The 15,443-nt window shown below is 43.3% G+C and overlaps 1 protein-coding gene and 1 long non-coding RNA gene across 4 annotated transcripts; both read right to left on the bottom strand.

Annotated features, from left to right (window-relative positions):
- Positions 1 to 10,411: 10,411 nt before the first annotated feature.
- LOC123073781 (uncharacterized) lies at positions 10,412 to 10,969 on the bottom strand. Its single transcript, XR_006435739.1, has 3 exons — positions 10,818 to 10,969; positions 10,606 to 10,731; positions 10,412 to 10,516 (listed from the first exon to the last, which is right to left on the bottom strand). It is a non-coding gene; the product is annotated as an uncharacterized lncRNA (long non-coding RNA).
- Positions 10,970 to 11,033: 64 nt separating this feature from the next.
- LOC123073780 (uncharacterized) lies at positions 11,034 to 14,823 on the bottom strand. 3 transcript variants are annotated; one of them, XM_044496818.1, is made up of 6 exons: positions 14,672 to 14,823; positions 12,086 to 13,070; positions 11,874 to 12,013; positions 11,561 to 11,767; positions 11,427 to 11,486; positions 11,034 to 11,353 (listed from the first exon to the last, which is right to left on the bottom strand). In XM_044496818.1, exons 3-6 carry the CDS (start codon positions 12,000 to 12,002, stop codon positions 11,258 to 11,260), a joined length of 492 nt encoding a protein of 163 aa, XP_044352753.1. In that variant the 5' UTR covers positions 12,003 to 12,013; positions 12,086 to 13,070; positions 14,672 to 14,823; the 3' UTR covers positions 11,034 to 11,257. The 3 variants fall into 3 exon arrangements, with proteins under 3 accessions (XP_044352753.1, XP_044352751.1, XP_044352752.1); XM_044496816.1 differs by having other exon boundaries at positions 11,874 to 12,008; XM_044496817.1 differs by lacking the exon at positions 14,672 to 14,823 and having other exon boundaries at positions 11,874 to 12,008; positions 12,086 to 14,105.
- Positions 14,824 to 15,443: the final 620 nt, after the last annotated feature.

Genomic DNA, 15,443 nt, shown 5'->3' with positions numbered 1-15,443 from the left:
AAATGACGAGGAGGGAGAGGGCAAAGCTTTCCCCCCCCCACCCGCACCACCGATGCACAAGGTCGAGATCCTCCTCTGGGCGATGGAGCAGGCCGATTCGTCCAGCCCGTGGACCAGGCGTAGGTGGTGGGCGTTCAGATCCAGGGTAGAGCATCCACTGGATCAGGAACCCACGGTGCACGAGGTGCCGTTGCAGATTGTGGAGCCTCCAACCGAGTCGGAGATGACTCCGAAGCGCAAGAGGAGGAGGACAGTGGTCGCGACATCGCTTCCCCGCCGTTCTCCACGCTTCCCTCGCCGCTCTCCTCGTCTGAACGGCGGCCGTAGCTATGTTTAGGGTAAGATTGCTGAATTTCATTCATCATTACTTGCCACTTGCTTAATTTGATTCTCTGCAATATGTTCTTGCTACCTGTGTACTTGAATCCGTAGCCTCTGGATGGCAGCTTAGTTTGATCGACGAGGCTGTAATGAGTCTAGGCATATAGCATTGCTATGTTTACTTGCTACGTTTTGATGTGCTGGAGTTGTATCCATGATAGGAAATTTTGTCTCTCACCTCAAGAGTTGTGTTCAAATTACGTGATGCAATCTGTGTAAATTGAACTTGCAATATTTTGGCTGCAAGTAGTGCCTCCAGAAAAGTTCAGTACACAGTTTAGAGTGATAGACTCTGGGTTGACACTGAAATATTTCAATACTGCAAGTTTAGTAGATAGTTGTAGGCATTGAAATATTTCAGTACTGACAGGTTCACACTGAAATATTTGAGTAGTGCAATTGCAGTACACACGGGTACACACTGAAAAATTTCAGTAGTGCAATGCAATTTCAGTACACACGGGTAGACACTGAATATTTCAGTACTGCAGTTTCAGTACACGCACGCAACCCCAGAAATATTTCGGTGTAGCAGTTTCAGTACACACGCGTAGCCACTGAAATATTTTGGTGGTGCTGTTTCAGTACAAGCACGTAGCCTCTGAAATATTTCGGTGGTGCACTTTTAGTACATGCACGTACCCACTGAAATATTTCAGTGGTTCACTTTCAGTACACGCACGTACAAAATGAAATATTTCAGTGGTGCTGTTTCAGTACACGCATGTAGCAACTGAAATATTTCAGTGGAGCTGTTTCAGCACACACACACGTAGCCACTGAAATATTTCAGTAGTGCACTTTCAGTACAGAGATGTAGACACTGAAATATTTCAGTAGTGCCATGTCGGTGATCTTGCATCCAAATATTTAGGGCTTCCTAATGATTCAGCAAAAAAATAGACATAAGCAGTGAAATAATTTTTGTAGGGATGTTGGCTTACTCATGTTTTAGAGTGGTTGGGCTTTTTAGAACCGTTCGTTGATGTCGATCTAACGGCAGACAAATACGAAGTACTGGGTAGTACTCCGATGCCATATCAATGTTGCTGATATGAATATGCATGTTTTCACCAAGTGTTGTGTCTGAATTAGAACTGAGCATTTTTTTCTTGATGGTATCCATGGATCTAGAACTCCTATGAATTTGCTCATGTTGGATGTTTTGTTCTCCATCATTTGTACTAGCATTCCGTGCGATTAGCTGCCATGACAAGACCCCTGGCAAATTTATTTTCTTGCCTCCAACATCCCAGGTGTGTTTTGCAGGAAAAAACCTGGAGTTCACCAGGCTGGCTGAAGTTTTGAGGCTGGGAGGCTGATGGTGCTGCTACTGGCTGATCCTTCTTCTTTCAGCTTTTGTTCGTCCTTTCTCAAGCCGTTGGACCAGGGCAACTTCCCTATGTGCTGTTAATGTATTAAGTAGTTCCTTCGAATTTGTAGTATTAGTTAGTTTGAATGTCGAAGTACCTTAATATTTAGGAACGAAATGTTGCTTTGTATGACCAAGGGTTTGATACCTTAATCTTTGGATAATTAATTATGTGAACTGTTGGATGTGGTGCACAACGAAACGCCTCTACCATTGATACTAGTTCAACATGTCGGTCCAATTAGAGACCAACCACTACCATATAGAACAGTTAGCATTTCATACTACAACCTGGCACGTACAAAACATCACACAATGGAATAATCCCAGCGAGTAGACCACTAAATACCGAAAACATCACAACATGTCAGAAGTGTTTTAAGCATTTTATCGTTGCAAAAACCTTAGAAAATCCATACAAATGCCGACAACCTTAGCAAACCAGTCATGATTGCTTTTCATGTTGATACAAAGATGTAGAAAAATATTGGGTCCGTTTACAACCTTAGCAAACTTGCTTCTCATGTTTACATCACGGCCGTCGGGTGAAGGAGGAGAAAAGCCCACCTACCTAACATGAGTTTTCTCACACACCACAGCCTGCATACGACTACAAACCCAGTGATATGGGCCACGATGCAGGCCCGTGGGTGGTTACAGAATGGAACACAAACAGCACGAGCCCCACGACCCCCACGATCACGATAACGACGAGCGCCTCCCTCACGCGACGAACCGCCTCCCCCAGAACTCAAAAAGGCACCTTCTCCTCCATTCCTCCCTCATTGTGCGAACCACGTCCATCTACTCCACAAACTGCAACCACCGTCTTTGTCTCAAAACCGCCGTCGCTGGAGAAATGCAATGGCGGAGGAGCCGTCTACCAAGCGTCGGTGTGGCGAGACGTCCGACCAGAGCATCAAGGAAGAGCAGAGCATCAAGGAAGAAGACGTTCAGGTCCCCGGTGAGAAGCGCGACTACACCACCAAACTTGACAAGGTGGAACTCCACGGCAAAGAGACGATGGAGGTCGTCTGCACCAGCAATCCAGACACTGCCGACGAAATGCTCACGAGGCTCTTCATGAAAGCCGCCGGCATGTATCCTAGATTCGTCGGCGTTGATGTGGAGTATACCAGGGATGATGAACCTCCGCAGTACGCAGCAGTTCTGTAGTTATGCGTGGAGGAACTCTGCCTGGTGTACCACATCGCTGCGGCCACAAAATGGTGAGCCATCCTACTCATATACCCTAGTTTCTCAACTACATGTACTAGTGTAGATTGTGAAGTGGACGCACTAGTGTGGTTTCTCAAGTACATGCACTGGCATAGATTTTTACCCTGATGCACTGGATTAGTATCTTAAAATCTTGCACCAGATTAATCACCAAACTTGATATACTAGTGTAGTTTCTGATCTTGATGCATTAGTGTTGTGTCTACCGGTGTGGATGCATTAGTGTTATTTTCTGAAGTTGATGCACTGGACTAGATGTATTAGTGTTGTGTCTACTAGTGTACTTTCTGATATACTAGTGTAGTTTCTGATATTGATGCATTAGTGTTGTGTCTACCGGTGTGGATGCACTGGACTAGATGTATTAAAAGTTGTTACTGAAGTTGATGTAGTGAAGTAGTTTGCTGTAGTGTTATTTTCAACTGTATGATCCAAAAAGAGAAATAACATCATGTACTTCATGCATTCATCACTCGTATTGTTTGGTTCTAGCACTAGCATTGTCACACTTTGCCACAATTTTTTGCCAAGTTTGCCTAAGGTTAGTTCATCAAAATGAGGGCCACAAGTTGGCAAGCCTAAGGGAATCTTGCCACACTTTTTGTGTGTATGCCATGTGGGACCCAAGTGTGGCTTGCCTAAGGTGTGGTTTGAACCAAACACACACCTAAGTTGGTCAAACTTGCCTAACCTTAGGTGTGGCAATCTTTGGCAAACTTAGTCACAAACCAAACAACTCCTAAATCTTCAAAATTACTACTAATCTTCAATATGTCTCTCCCCTTGAAGGCCCAAGCGCCTCAAGAGCTTCCTCCAGGAGAAGAAGTTGTTCACCTTTGCCGGTTTCAGCATTCATAATGACAAAGAGATGCTGAAGATGTCTGGTTTGGAGATCAACCCCGAAAAGTACATCGACATTCAGAAAAACTATAGAGTTCCATATGCCTGCAGAAAGAAGCAGTACGACTCCTTGGCTGATGTTGCAGCCAGCGTCATCCACCCATTTTACCAAAACATGAAGAAGAAGATCAACAGGACCGAAGACCATAAACTGTGGGGGATCAGCCCGCTGCCAGACTACCTCATCGAGTACGCAGCGAAGGATGCGTACGCCACCTACAAGGCTTGGAAGATAATAGACAACATCAAATCAGGTGTGGAAATTTCAGAAGCACAGGAGGCTGACCCCTACTACCACTGCCACTACGCGGCATGAAAAGAGATCAAAGTCTGCCTTCAAGTTGCTAGCGCAGTGTCCTTTTATGATATCTATGTTTCTTTGTTGTTAGGTGTGTCTGAACTTATGTCCTATGGTGTGTCTGAACTTATGCTGTGCGGTGGTTGATCTGCCGTTTATCTTAAGAGTTTGCTGCTACTCTGGTTTAGTGTTCCAAATTGTTAATACTATTTTGGTGATGCATGATAAGCCTTGTACAATGCTTGATGCGTACGGTGGTGCTTAGAAAAATAAACAGGGTTTTTCTGAAGCACCGGTGCCTATTTGTACAGGAGAGACGCCTAGTTAAGCGTCTACCCTGTACAAATAAGCACCTGTAGAAATAGGCACTGGTACACCGGTGCTTATTTGTACAAGGTAGACGCTTAACTAGGCGTCTCTCCTGTAGAAATAGGCACTGGTGCTTCGAAAAAACCGCTTTATTTTTCTAAGCACATCCCTAAGCACCTTGCATTGTACAAGGTCCTAGAGACCAGCCTCTACCATATATAACAGTTATCATGTCACACTACAGTCTATAAAACATCACACAGTGGAATAATCATAGCTAGTAGAGCATTAGTTACCAGTTAATAATAGTTGCAATCCATCAGAAGCAATAGTACCTAGATATGAGTAGATATAGGTACGGTAATACACGACAAGTACTCGCAAATAAGAGCTAACATAACAAGTTCTAAATGAGGTGGATGGTGATCATCATCCTCAAATCATGGCGACTGGTGTTCACAACAGTGAGTAGGATGGCCTGTCCTACCCGAAGATTCTTGCCACGAAGGAACTTCTTCCACCCTGCCCTTCTCAAGACAGTGCGACCGTCCGTGTCCACTGCATAGGCACAGCTGGTGATGGAGCCTGTTCTGGTAAGGCGTAGTCCAGCAGCCATGCCTTCTTCGTCCGGGTCGATGCCACAGCTATCAAGTAACCTCTTAGGTAATTTCTGAAAACAGTTGACATGATATATGATCATGTCACGTGCAATTATCAACAAAGCATACACTTCAAGACACTGAGCATATATATCATCACATCACTACACTATACGCCAAGCATCAAATTACTACAGTAATTAGGCATATCATTAGATTACTGCGTACACTAAGCATATCATCGCATATTACTACACTACATGCATGTCATAAAATTCTTCACTAAATGAATTCTAAACTAGGCCTCTCATCACAGTACTACAACATTCATATCATATGAACTACTACACTAACTAAGCATGCATATCATGTAATTACCACACTAAGTAACATACCATGATATGCCGTTTAACATTCGTCCTTGTGAGGCGGGTCACGAATGGCTTCCCTAGGTAGTCTTTAGGTAGCGGAAGCATGTCCCAGAGGTTGCCGATTTCCTCGTCGCCCAGTCTGAGTCCTTGGGCATACAGGTATTCAACAAGTGGGTTCTCATCATCATCTGAATCGTCATCATCTGAATCAGCACCATCTTCCTCCTCATGAACTTCATCCTCACTATCCGGAATCAAATTTAGATAGATAACAGAAATCCTGGGCCTATCTCTTCTGAAGGAGAAGCTGATCAATTCACCCCCACTAAGACGCATGCGGGCGATGAAACGATCCCAATCATCTCCTCCTATCTGGGTTATCTTTCGCCCCTTCTCGACCTGCATAGTGTATGGGCCCCCAAGAGCGTCGAAGGTCACGGTGTCTCCGATGAGCTCATTGAATGCCAATCTCACATTGCATGGTACGATCTGTGTAAGATAAAAACAAATAACAGACACAATACATTAGTGGAAATAGCAAAAAAAAATAATGTACTGTCAGAAGGTTCATATAAATTGTTACCGCTGCAACAACAAAAGAAGGCTGGAAGTAGATGCCGAACAGCGTGGCAGTAGAAAGGCTGGTCCGGCACCGTGAGTTGCAGCGTCCACATGGTGCTTCCTCCATTCTACACAGAACATGTTGAACTCTAAGTTGAATTGTACATAGTACAATACAAAGATCATACATATAATAAATCATAGTGATAACCTATATTGGCAATGGCCAATCAATCTATTTACTATCATCTACGTAATAAAGCAATGCCAATGACAATGGCAATGCCCGTCTCATCTAAACCTGGGAATAGTTCGGCATCCAAACTAAAACCAGTCCAATCCACGGCACACATCAAAACCAAACCAATCCAGATATTTTCATTTAGAATCTAGACCAAACCGAACTATACATGCTCGTCATCCAACCCAGTCCAAACCGTTTTCAACTTTTGGATTGAATCCAAAGGTTCAAACCATAGAAACCAAATCAAGATCCAATCCAAAAACTAAGTTTCAGTCCAAACCAATCGGCTCAGATCCGCCTCCGTAGGGATACGCGGTTGGGGAAGGGAAGAAGAGGGGAGATCTCATGTACTTGCCGGAGTTGGCGGCGGCCGCGCACCGGCAGCGAAGAGAGGGGTCGTCGGGAGATGGCGGCGGCGCTGGTCGAGAAGGGGAGAAAGAAAGATGTGGAGTGGTCGAGACGGGGAGAAAGAAAAATGTGGTACATGTGGTGGCGCGGTTGTGTGGATGACAAGGGGACCCACTTGTGAGACCGATAGCAATTGATGGCAAACCGCAGGAGGTGCACGACCGCGTGCACGACCGCCACGTCCCCACGTGCAATGGGGACGGCCGGGTGGGTGTGTCAAGTCAAATCGGCACCCGCGGCTTCTCGGTAACTCCAACAGGCAGGAGCAGTGCATTTCTTCCCCAAATCGAGTAGAAAACCCTCGTCCTCTCCCGAACCTAACCACCCTCTCTTCCTTCCTCACCACCTCACCACCCTCTCCTCCTTCCTCACCACCCTCCTCCCTTCCTACGCCTCCCTCCTCCTGCCTTCGATCGACGATGAAACGCGGGCGTGAAGATGCGGCGGACGAGCCGGAGGCAACCATCGGAGCAGAGCAGTCTGCTGCCGTGGCTACAGCCGTGGGTGGAGCGGCTGAGTCCGCCGTAGCGGTGAAAGCTGGCGGTGCAGCGACCGTTGTGCCTGCTCCCGCTGCCATCGCAGCCGTGGAGGCACCCGTCGGCGAGCAGATGGTCGGGGAAGATCTGGAGGAGGAGGAGATGAGAAGGCTTAAGCGCAAGGTGCATGACGAAATCGAAGAGCTCTACGAGGAGAACGCCATAAAGGAGTTCGACGTAGATTGCAGGAAGGGCAGCGACTTCGACGATGATGCCATCGACGAGCTATCTGAGGTAGTACTCTGTTTTTTTCATGACATTGGGGTTTTTCTTGTTAACTAGATGAGCATCAATTTCACTTGGGCGTGCTAGTTGTACATATGTAGGATTGTAGGGATTTAGCATAGATCTTTATGTTGGATCTGGATTTTTAAATCTGATTCCAGCAGATACTCTGGTTTTTTTCATGGCATTGAGGTTTTTCTTGTTAACTAGATGAGCATCAAATTCATTAGGGCGTGCTAGTTGTACGTATGTAGGATTGTAGGGATGTAGCATATATCTTCATGTTGGATGTGGAATTTTAAATCTGATTCACATTCTGATTCCAGCAGATACTCTGTTTTTTTTCATGGCATTGGGGTTTGTCTTGTTAACTAGATGAGCATAAGTTTCACAAGGGATACATTAATGAAAGAAGTGGGGTAATGAACCCAAATACAAGAAAATGTTCATGGCAGGGATACATTAATGAAAAAAGTGGGTTAAACAATGGATATATGGCAGGATTCTCCATTGGCTTCCCCAGGACAGTGACAAAATGCTGCAGTTCCTGATTCATTTTAGTTTATGTAGATGAATTAATTTGCACACATGTTCATAGATGATCGGTTTGCACATATGTTCATAGATGATCCATTTGCAAATTCTGTACAGATTTCCATTTTGCAAAGGAAGTGATTGCTCCCTTAATAATTATGGGCTGACACAAAATCAAAACATTTCATGTAGCCAATTTTCCCCAGTATATTATCTAGATGATCACAGCCACATCTCTCATCAATATGAGCAGTGAGACACCCCATAGCTCCTTTACCAATTTCTTTCTGAAACTTATCAGGGTCTAACAATGTTGGAGATGCAGTATTGCCGCTGTCAGAAAGAATAATGGTTTCTTCATTCCAGTAGATAGAACAAACCCCCCTTGTGTGAAACATGGAGGAGTATAATGAAGCCATTTTTCTGATTCCAATCAGAATTACACCTGTAACAAGTATCAAATATCATTAAACCAAGCCAGTTCATGAAGTCTTTCATGTGTTAATTATGTACTACTTGTGCACTAATCTATAAATGCAACTATTCCACTGTCCATATTTATGCATGTCAATTTCTTTGGCTCAATTATGTATGTGCACATACGCCTTATTTCTAGCAAATAGATAGTTGCCATGTTACACATGTGTACTTTCAAAACATTGTAATTAAGGCAATGTACCATAATAGATTAGCTGAGTTCTTCTATGTGTACTAATTCACTAATTCACAGGAGGATGACGACGACGTGGACTACGGCATGGACAACAGGCACAGCAAGAGCCGCTACACCCTGAGGCATCTGATTGCTGGCAAGATCAAGTACCGTTTCTTTGGCAAGATTGGGTGCCCTTTCTGTTGCAAGGTGATCCGTGGCGGCATAGATGGCATGATCCAGCAGGCCTTCAGCACTGGCAATGGACATGGTAAGAACCATAAGGCCAGTACTCTGGCTAAACATGCGGCCTACGCACGCTTCCTCGAGATTGTCAAAGTCAATGAGCCCTACAACCTCCATTGAAGAAGGGAGAGAAGTGATGTGCTGCTAGAGTGCTGCTGCTGCCCCAGGACCGCCGTGTCCTCTTATGTTATCTATGTTTCTTTGTTGTTCGACTCTAAAACTGATGTCCTATGGTGTGTCTGAACCTATGCCGTTTATCTTAAGAGTTTGCTGCTACTCTGGTTTAGTGTTCCAAGTTGTTAATACTATTTTGGTGATGCATGTTAAGCCTTGTACAATGCTAGATGCTTAGGGTGGTGCTTAGAAAAATAAATAGGGTTTTTCTGAAGCACCGGTGCCTATTTCTACAGGAGAGACGCCTAGTTATGCGTCTACCCTATACAAATAAGCACCTGTGCTTAAGAAAAGCCTGGTTTATGACTATGGTAGTTATAGCTTGGCATGATTATGTTTAGTGTATAACTCAGCATGATTATAGCTTCACAAAATTAAAGCATGCAAATGATTGCCGATTCCACCTATTGCCAAATCAAGCTTTGTACTGATGATGCATTAGATATTGCTATAAGTAGAGGATGCTCATGATTGCCAAGAGTACCTATTTCCACTTTCTGATAAGAACTAAACGTGTATGAAATGATGCTAAAAGTAGAGCATGAGCATGAGCATTTATCAATTGATGATCAATTGATGCTACCTATTTGTGTTTGAATGGGCTCAATAAAGCTGGTGCTGGTTTATGCTCTCTGCGTGACCGTGATGGTAACGAAGACACTTGGTTGGCTATGGTCTTGCTGTCAAATTTAAGTTTCAGTTCTTTAAGACTCTTTGTTTTTGCTGCTTCCTCGGGATTGACTAGCTTTCTCGGGCGTCCACGTGCTCTCTTCCTTTTTGGGGAGTTGGGTGCACCACTTTTGGGGGAGTTGGGTGCACCGGTATCCTTCTGGGAGTTGGATGTGTCGGGTTCGTTGGAACCATCAGGATTGTTGACTAATTGTACGTCGTCTTCTGAACCATCAGGTAGAACTGCTTGCTGGGCATCGTACACCTCCTTCTGTATAAGAGAGAGTGCTGCGTTACTTCTAATCATGAGACTTATGAAATAAATGATATATTCTTGATGTAGCACTAACCGTTATGGGGAACTTATATGATTCGAGACGAAGCGCGTTGCAATTCGAATGCAGTAAGGCTGTACATATTTTTCACCTGAAAATATCTATCCTTGCCTATATTTGATAACCGACACTTACGTTAGCATAGCTTTCAAGCTAAACAAAGTACAAATGTAAATTAGGCATTCAATTACCTGGTTGAAAATATCGGTCATTTCATCCCCGTTCCATGACAACATGTACTGCAGTGTCCAAACCGCACAGGAAGTCCTGCGATGTTTAGTTAAATATCAGTAATCTTATTCGTGTAGGCAAATAATAACTTATGAGGCCATGCGTACCCATCGGTCTGTTGTGGTATGTTCTCATAGCGTTTTTTGGTCCATTCGGCAAAATTGATGTTCTTAGCTGGTGATATCAACCCATTCTTGACAGCTTCGTCGATGCAGAACTGAATCGAGTCCACCTAGGGTACGACGAGTTATACATAGGGTTACGGTACTTTGGGAGCTCATGTGCCATGCGGATCAAAAGAGGCAGCAAGAGAACACTTACAAGAGAATCTTCCTTGGTCTTCTCGCAATGATAATTCATGAAGTTCAGAGTCTGAATTTCTTTTTTGTCAAAATTAAACATCATTAGCATCCAATGGTTTTGGTGTACATTAAGTGGGACATGCACCTGGAGTAAAATTTGGGTTGGGTTGAGAACCGAAATTTGTCGTGTACAGTGTGTACATAAACTATGAAAGTGAGGAAAACATGTACCTTTCGGCGCCCTACAAATTTTTCTGCTACACGAGCTAACCATGAGGCTGCACGTCCAACAGGAACCACCCCCTTCATTTGTAACAGCTTTTCGGTTTCTTCAGGGGATATGATTGAGGTAGTATCATTCTCAATTTGGCTAATGCGAGCATATGCCATAATAACCTGCCAAATTTTTAATCATACAATAATAAGAAAGTTGTTGCAGTAATGATGTAGACTAGAGTATAATGGGCTTACATCACCATAAATGTATTTCTTGTCCAAATTTCGCTTCAGTTTTTCTGCTGTGAGGGTAATGTCCCCGATTCTAGCTATTTCAACAGGATCGTATGTTCCGCGGATGTAAACGGCTGTCTCTATGTCCTCATCTGTGAACTTGTAATCATTACCAAAGACAGGCTTCATCGGAGTTAATTGTGGATTCTCATTGTTTTCCGTCACATGTCTTGCACTTGGTGTAGTCGAAGTCCCTGCCGTGAATTGGCTAGCCCTAGGAGTTCTGTCAGGGATGAATTGCACACATTGACTTGATCCTACAAAGAACAAAGGTAGTTCATCATTAGTTTGTTACTTTTAGATATTAACGTGTTGGGCCATAAAGATCACCTGCACGCCTCCTTTCTGTGACACTGACTGTCGGTTGCTTGTAAATTCGTATTTTAATTCCTGTAACAATGCAAACAATAATGAACATGAAGGAACATATTCATACAAAATACAAAATGCACAATATGACATACATGTAGTTCCCTCCTTAAGTCTTTAATTTCGTCCTCGGCCTTCGACAACCTAGGATTAGTGCCAGTTTTAGTCTTCATGTCGATCAAGTCTTCACCTAGTGTCTGGTACTTGACATCAAATCTGTGCTCAATTTCCATTAACTTCCTGCCTACCTTCTTTTCATGATCAGCTAAGCGTGCATTCATGGCTTCAACTACCATGTCAATCTGTGTAAACAAAATAAAACCCCGTTGATAACAATAGCTAAATGAATGAGGTTCCATGACACCTATTTGTGATATTGCAAAAACAAATAGTCTTTGGAGTACATACTTGCTGGCTACTAAATTGCTGTCCTTGTGATGGTGCTCGATACGAATCATGTTGATGCACATGTTCATCATTTTTTCTTGGAAAATTATTAGAATTCTCAGACGGTCGTTCAGGAGCACAAATTTCCATGACAGCCTTTTCTTATAAAATATAATGAACCATTAGTACCAAATAAAAAATCGGATATAGAAAGTTCAATTGTAGATAGGTACCAGCCCGTTATGAAGACCTCCTTTGTCGTAAGCATCGCTTCTTAAAGTAGCCGTCATTGATTTGAGGCACGGGGCAACCCTAGAGGTAGATCTGCCATCGGCGGTGGATAATAAGGGCTATGCCAATGTTCCTCCGATGGTGGCGGATGCGGAACTGAAGGTGGAATTGAAGAAGATCAACAAGAACTTAAGGCAGTTGATCGATCTGAAGAAGCACGCAAATCTGATGGCCGCGGGATTTTATTTTTCAATAATTGTTGTGGGATTTGTTTACTTGTTGATCATCAGTCGTTAGTAGTTGTTAACAAATTATTTCAGTCAGCTTCTGTATAAGCAATGTCATGTGTGCTTAATGCCTTGTATGACCAGACCAAGGAAAAGCTCATTTGAAATCTATTGGAAAGGACAAATAAAATTGAAAACTGATTTCTTGTTTCCAAAATAAAATTTGTAACTTATTGTTCTCTAAAAAAGGAAGAGCAATAAATTCCTTCCAAGAATTTGAAGTGGATCGACATGGGAGCAAGAACTGTTCCTAGCAGGGCAAGGACTAATTTCGGAAGTAAATCGTCAGAGGTGGATTTATTTTTAATAATGTCCGCAATGAAAGCATCGATCACAATATTACCTGTTGTCTTACTCAAAAAATGAGGCGGCACCCGGTCTTTAATACCCTCACCTTCTTTAATGAGAATGTCTGCAACCGACAGTCCTTGGTTCTTCAAGTTGAAGATGCACTTGACATCCACGGCACCGAGAGACACCTCCACAACAAGGTCTTGTACCATAAAACTTCCCGTCCTGTGCTAAAAAATCTCAACCATGTAACTTATCAATAGTGTACGCATTTTAAGTGGTGGTATCTGAAGCATGGCATACAATGTTGTTTCGGTGAGTCTAGCGCGTTGAGCGCCAGATAGAGCGGCAGTAAGTTTGCACCATTTTTTCAACGGCGCACACAATTTCTCCATTGAGTTCGTCCATTCTGTTAAAAAAATATAAGACTTCTCACAGTAGCTAACAGTAATGAAAAAAACACTAGAAAAATCATGCAAATTTAATTTACATACATATGATCAATTACTTTCACTAGCAAAAGTAACATAAATTATATAATCAATTAATTTCATATGGTAATGTGTTAGAAGTTGCTTTAGTTGTCTTATTAGCGTGGGGCATAAATTTGCACGATGACAAATTGATCAGCTCAAAATAAGAGTATATCAATTTTTCCTATTTGAAGTTCATCAACAACTAATGCATAATTCATTAATGTTGTATTTGCATCAGAAAATACGTAACGACGGGAGAACAATAAAAATAACCTATCTATACTAGCACTGACTCACATATCTTGTTGATTTAGCCGTGCAACAAACAAAATAGTTGGATGATGAAACAAAAATATAATTGGATCATGCTGGTCAACAAACAACGTGAGAAGAATAAAAAATATAATTGGATTTAGCCGTGATCGACGTGGGACTCCTCCCGTAATCATCTTGGTTTCTGTTGTCCACGTGGGCTTCCTCCATGGTTTGCGCTCTAATGGTACGCGAAGGAAATAACCTTCTCCATGGCTTGCTTTCATGCAAGGCGCCAAAAATAAATAAATATGATGGCGGGCGGCAGCTGCACGAGTTGCGTCCGGTTCCTTGGCAAACAAGATTTATTCGTCGAGTTAAGTTTGACTTGCTCCACAGTCAAGCTCGACTCGACGGGGGTCATTTGTTTCGTACTTTTTCACGTCACTTAACAAGAAAATTTATTCTTAGATATGAATGTGTTTCCTAAGTACACGACTCCCTCACGTGTGTGTCCCTATTGGGTGATGGAGCTACACATACGCCCCTTCGTGCATGCCCTTAGTGCATGCATGTGCACGTACTTGCATGTACGTGCGTGGCCAGGGTATTCACGTACTAGCACTTACATGCTGGAGGCCAGGCCTATACGTGGCCGAATACCCGTGCCGGACCACCAGTGTACATGTATGTCTACTCGAATACTCGCATACTGGCCAGCCATACGTATATGTATCCAGACGCCGGTGCAACATTTGGGGGGGGGGGGGGGGGGGGGCAAGAACTATAAGACTAAAAATTATAGGATACGTAGATACGTACAGTACTACATATTGGAAGATCTAGGAGCTAGAAAATAGAGATAGTTGGGGGGGGGGGGGGGGGGGGGGCAAGAACTGTAAGACTAAAAATCATACGATAGATAGGTACACATGTGTTGTGTCATCCAGCCAGCCAACCAATTTGGAGAAAAGGACCTCCAAGGCTCCAACGCCTCGTCAAAATTTTGGTTGCGAAAACCGGATGAGGTAATGAAGCTGGGGAGAGCCAAATAATTGGATCTCGATCAAACAGAACTATCACTTTCATCAGCGCCAAATGTTTTGTCAGACACTTTGGGGTCTGATCCAAACATGGCCCTAGATAGTTAACTCAAAATCTGATTTATGATACGCTATCAAAGATCAAAATTTTGTATCTAGTCGTTAATTTCTGTATATCTACTATTACACTTCTATGATTTGAAAGACGCGAACAAATCTAATGCTAAAAATAAACTAACCTTAATTTGGTCGCTCATCCGCGGGGCCGGCCGGCGAGAATGCGCGGTCGATCAACACGCGGCACCTGCATATCCCCTTCCCTTCTCGACGGAGAGATCGATCTAGATGGCGGATGGCGGGCGGCGGCAGGCGGGCGGGCTGAAGCATGTTGGGAAACGAAGCGAATAGAGGAGATCTAAACACTGTGCGTACGTGCGTATTAATTCCTACCCTAGCCTGGTTTTGCTTCGACTGTGGGCTGCTTTCCTTCTCCTGGATTTTGGGCCTTGTGCGTGCAAAAATTACACGGGCCTCGTCATACTGGTAGTCATAAGGGGGCAAAGCAACTCACGAGCAGTTATAGCGGAAAAATTAGGGAACAAACTGATTGATCGACCCCCCTTAAATCCGTCCCTGCCCGTACCAGACGACTTAGCGGCCGGCGCTTAAACCTCCCATCACCCTCTCCCACCCTGGTCCGTGGTTTATTTTCACTGGCTTTTTTTCGTCTCTCCTCCCACCACCTCCTCCCACCCTGGTCCATCGGTTTATTTTTCTCTCCACTCTTTATTACAACCAGAACTTTCCTAACGTATAACAAATCACGGATCTAACTTCCTTAAATTATGCAAATCAATTGATTCTTTTTATTGGTTCAATTTGTCTTAGGAAACAAATAACAGATTTTCAGAAAACAAATAATATATTTTAATCTAACTTCCTTAAATTATGCAAATCAATCGATTCCTTTTATTGGTTCAATTTGTCTTAGGAAACAAATAACAGATTTTC

Source organism: Triticum aestivum, chromosome 3D (assembly GCF_018294505.1).
Source record: "Triticum aestivum cultivar Chinese Spring chromosome 3D, IWGSC CS RefSeq v2.1, whole genome shotgun sequence".
In the NCBI taxonomy this organism is placed as follows: Eukaryota; Viridiplantae; Streptophyta; class Magnoliopsida; order Poales; family Poaceae; genus Triticum; species Triticum aestivum.
This window is presented reverse-complemented; position numbering and strand designations above follow the sequence as displayed.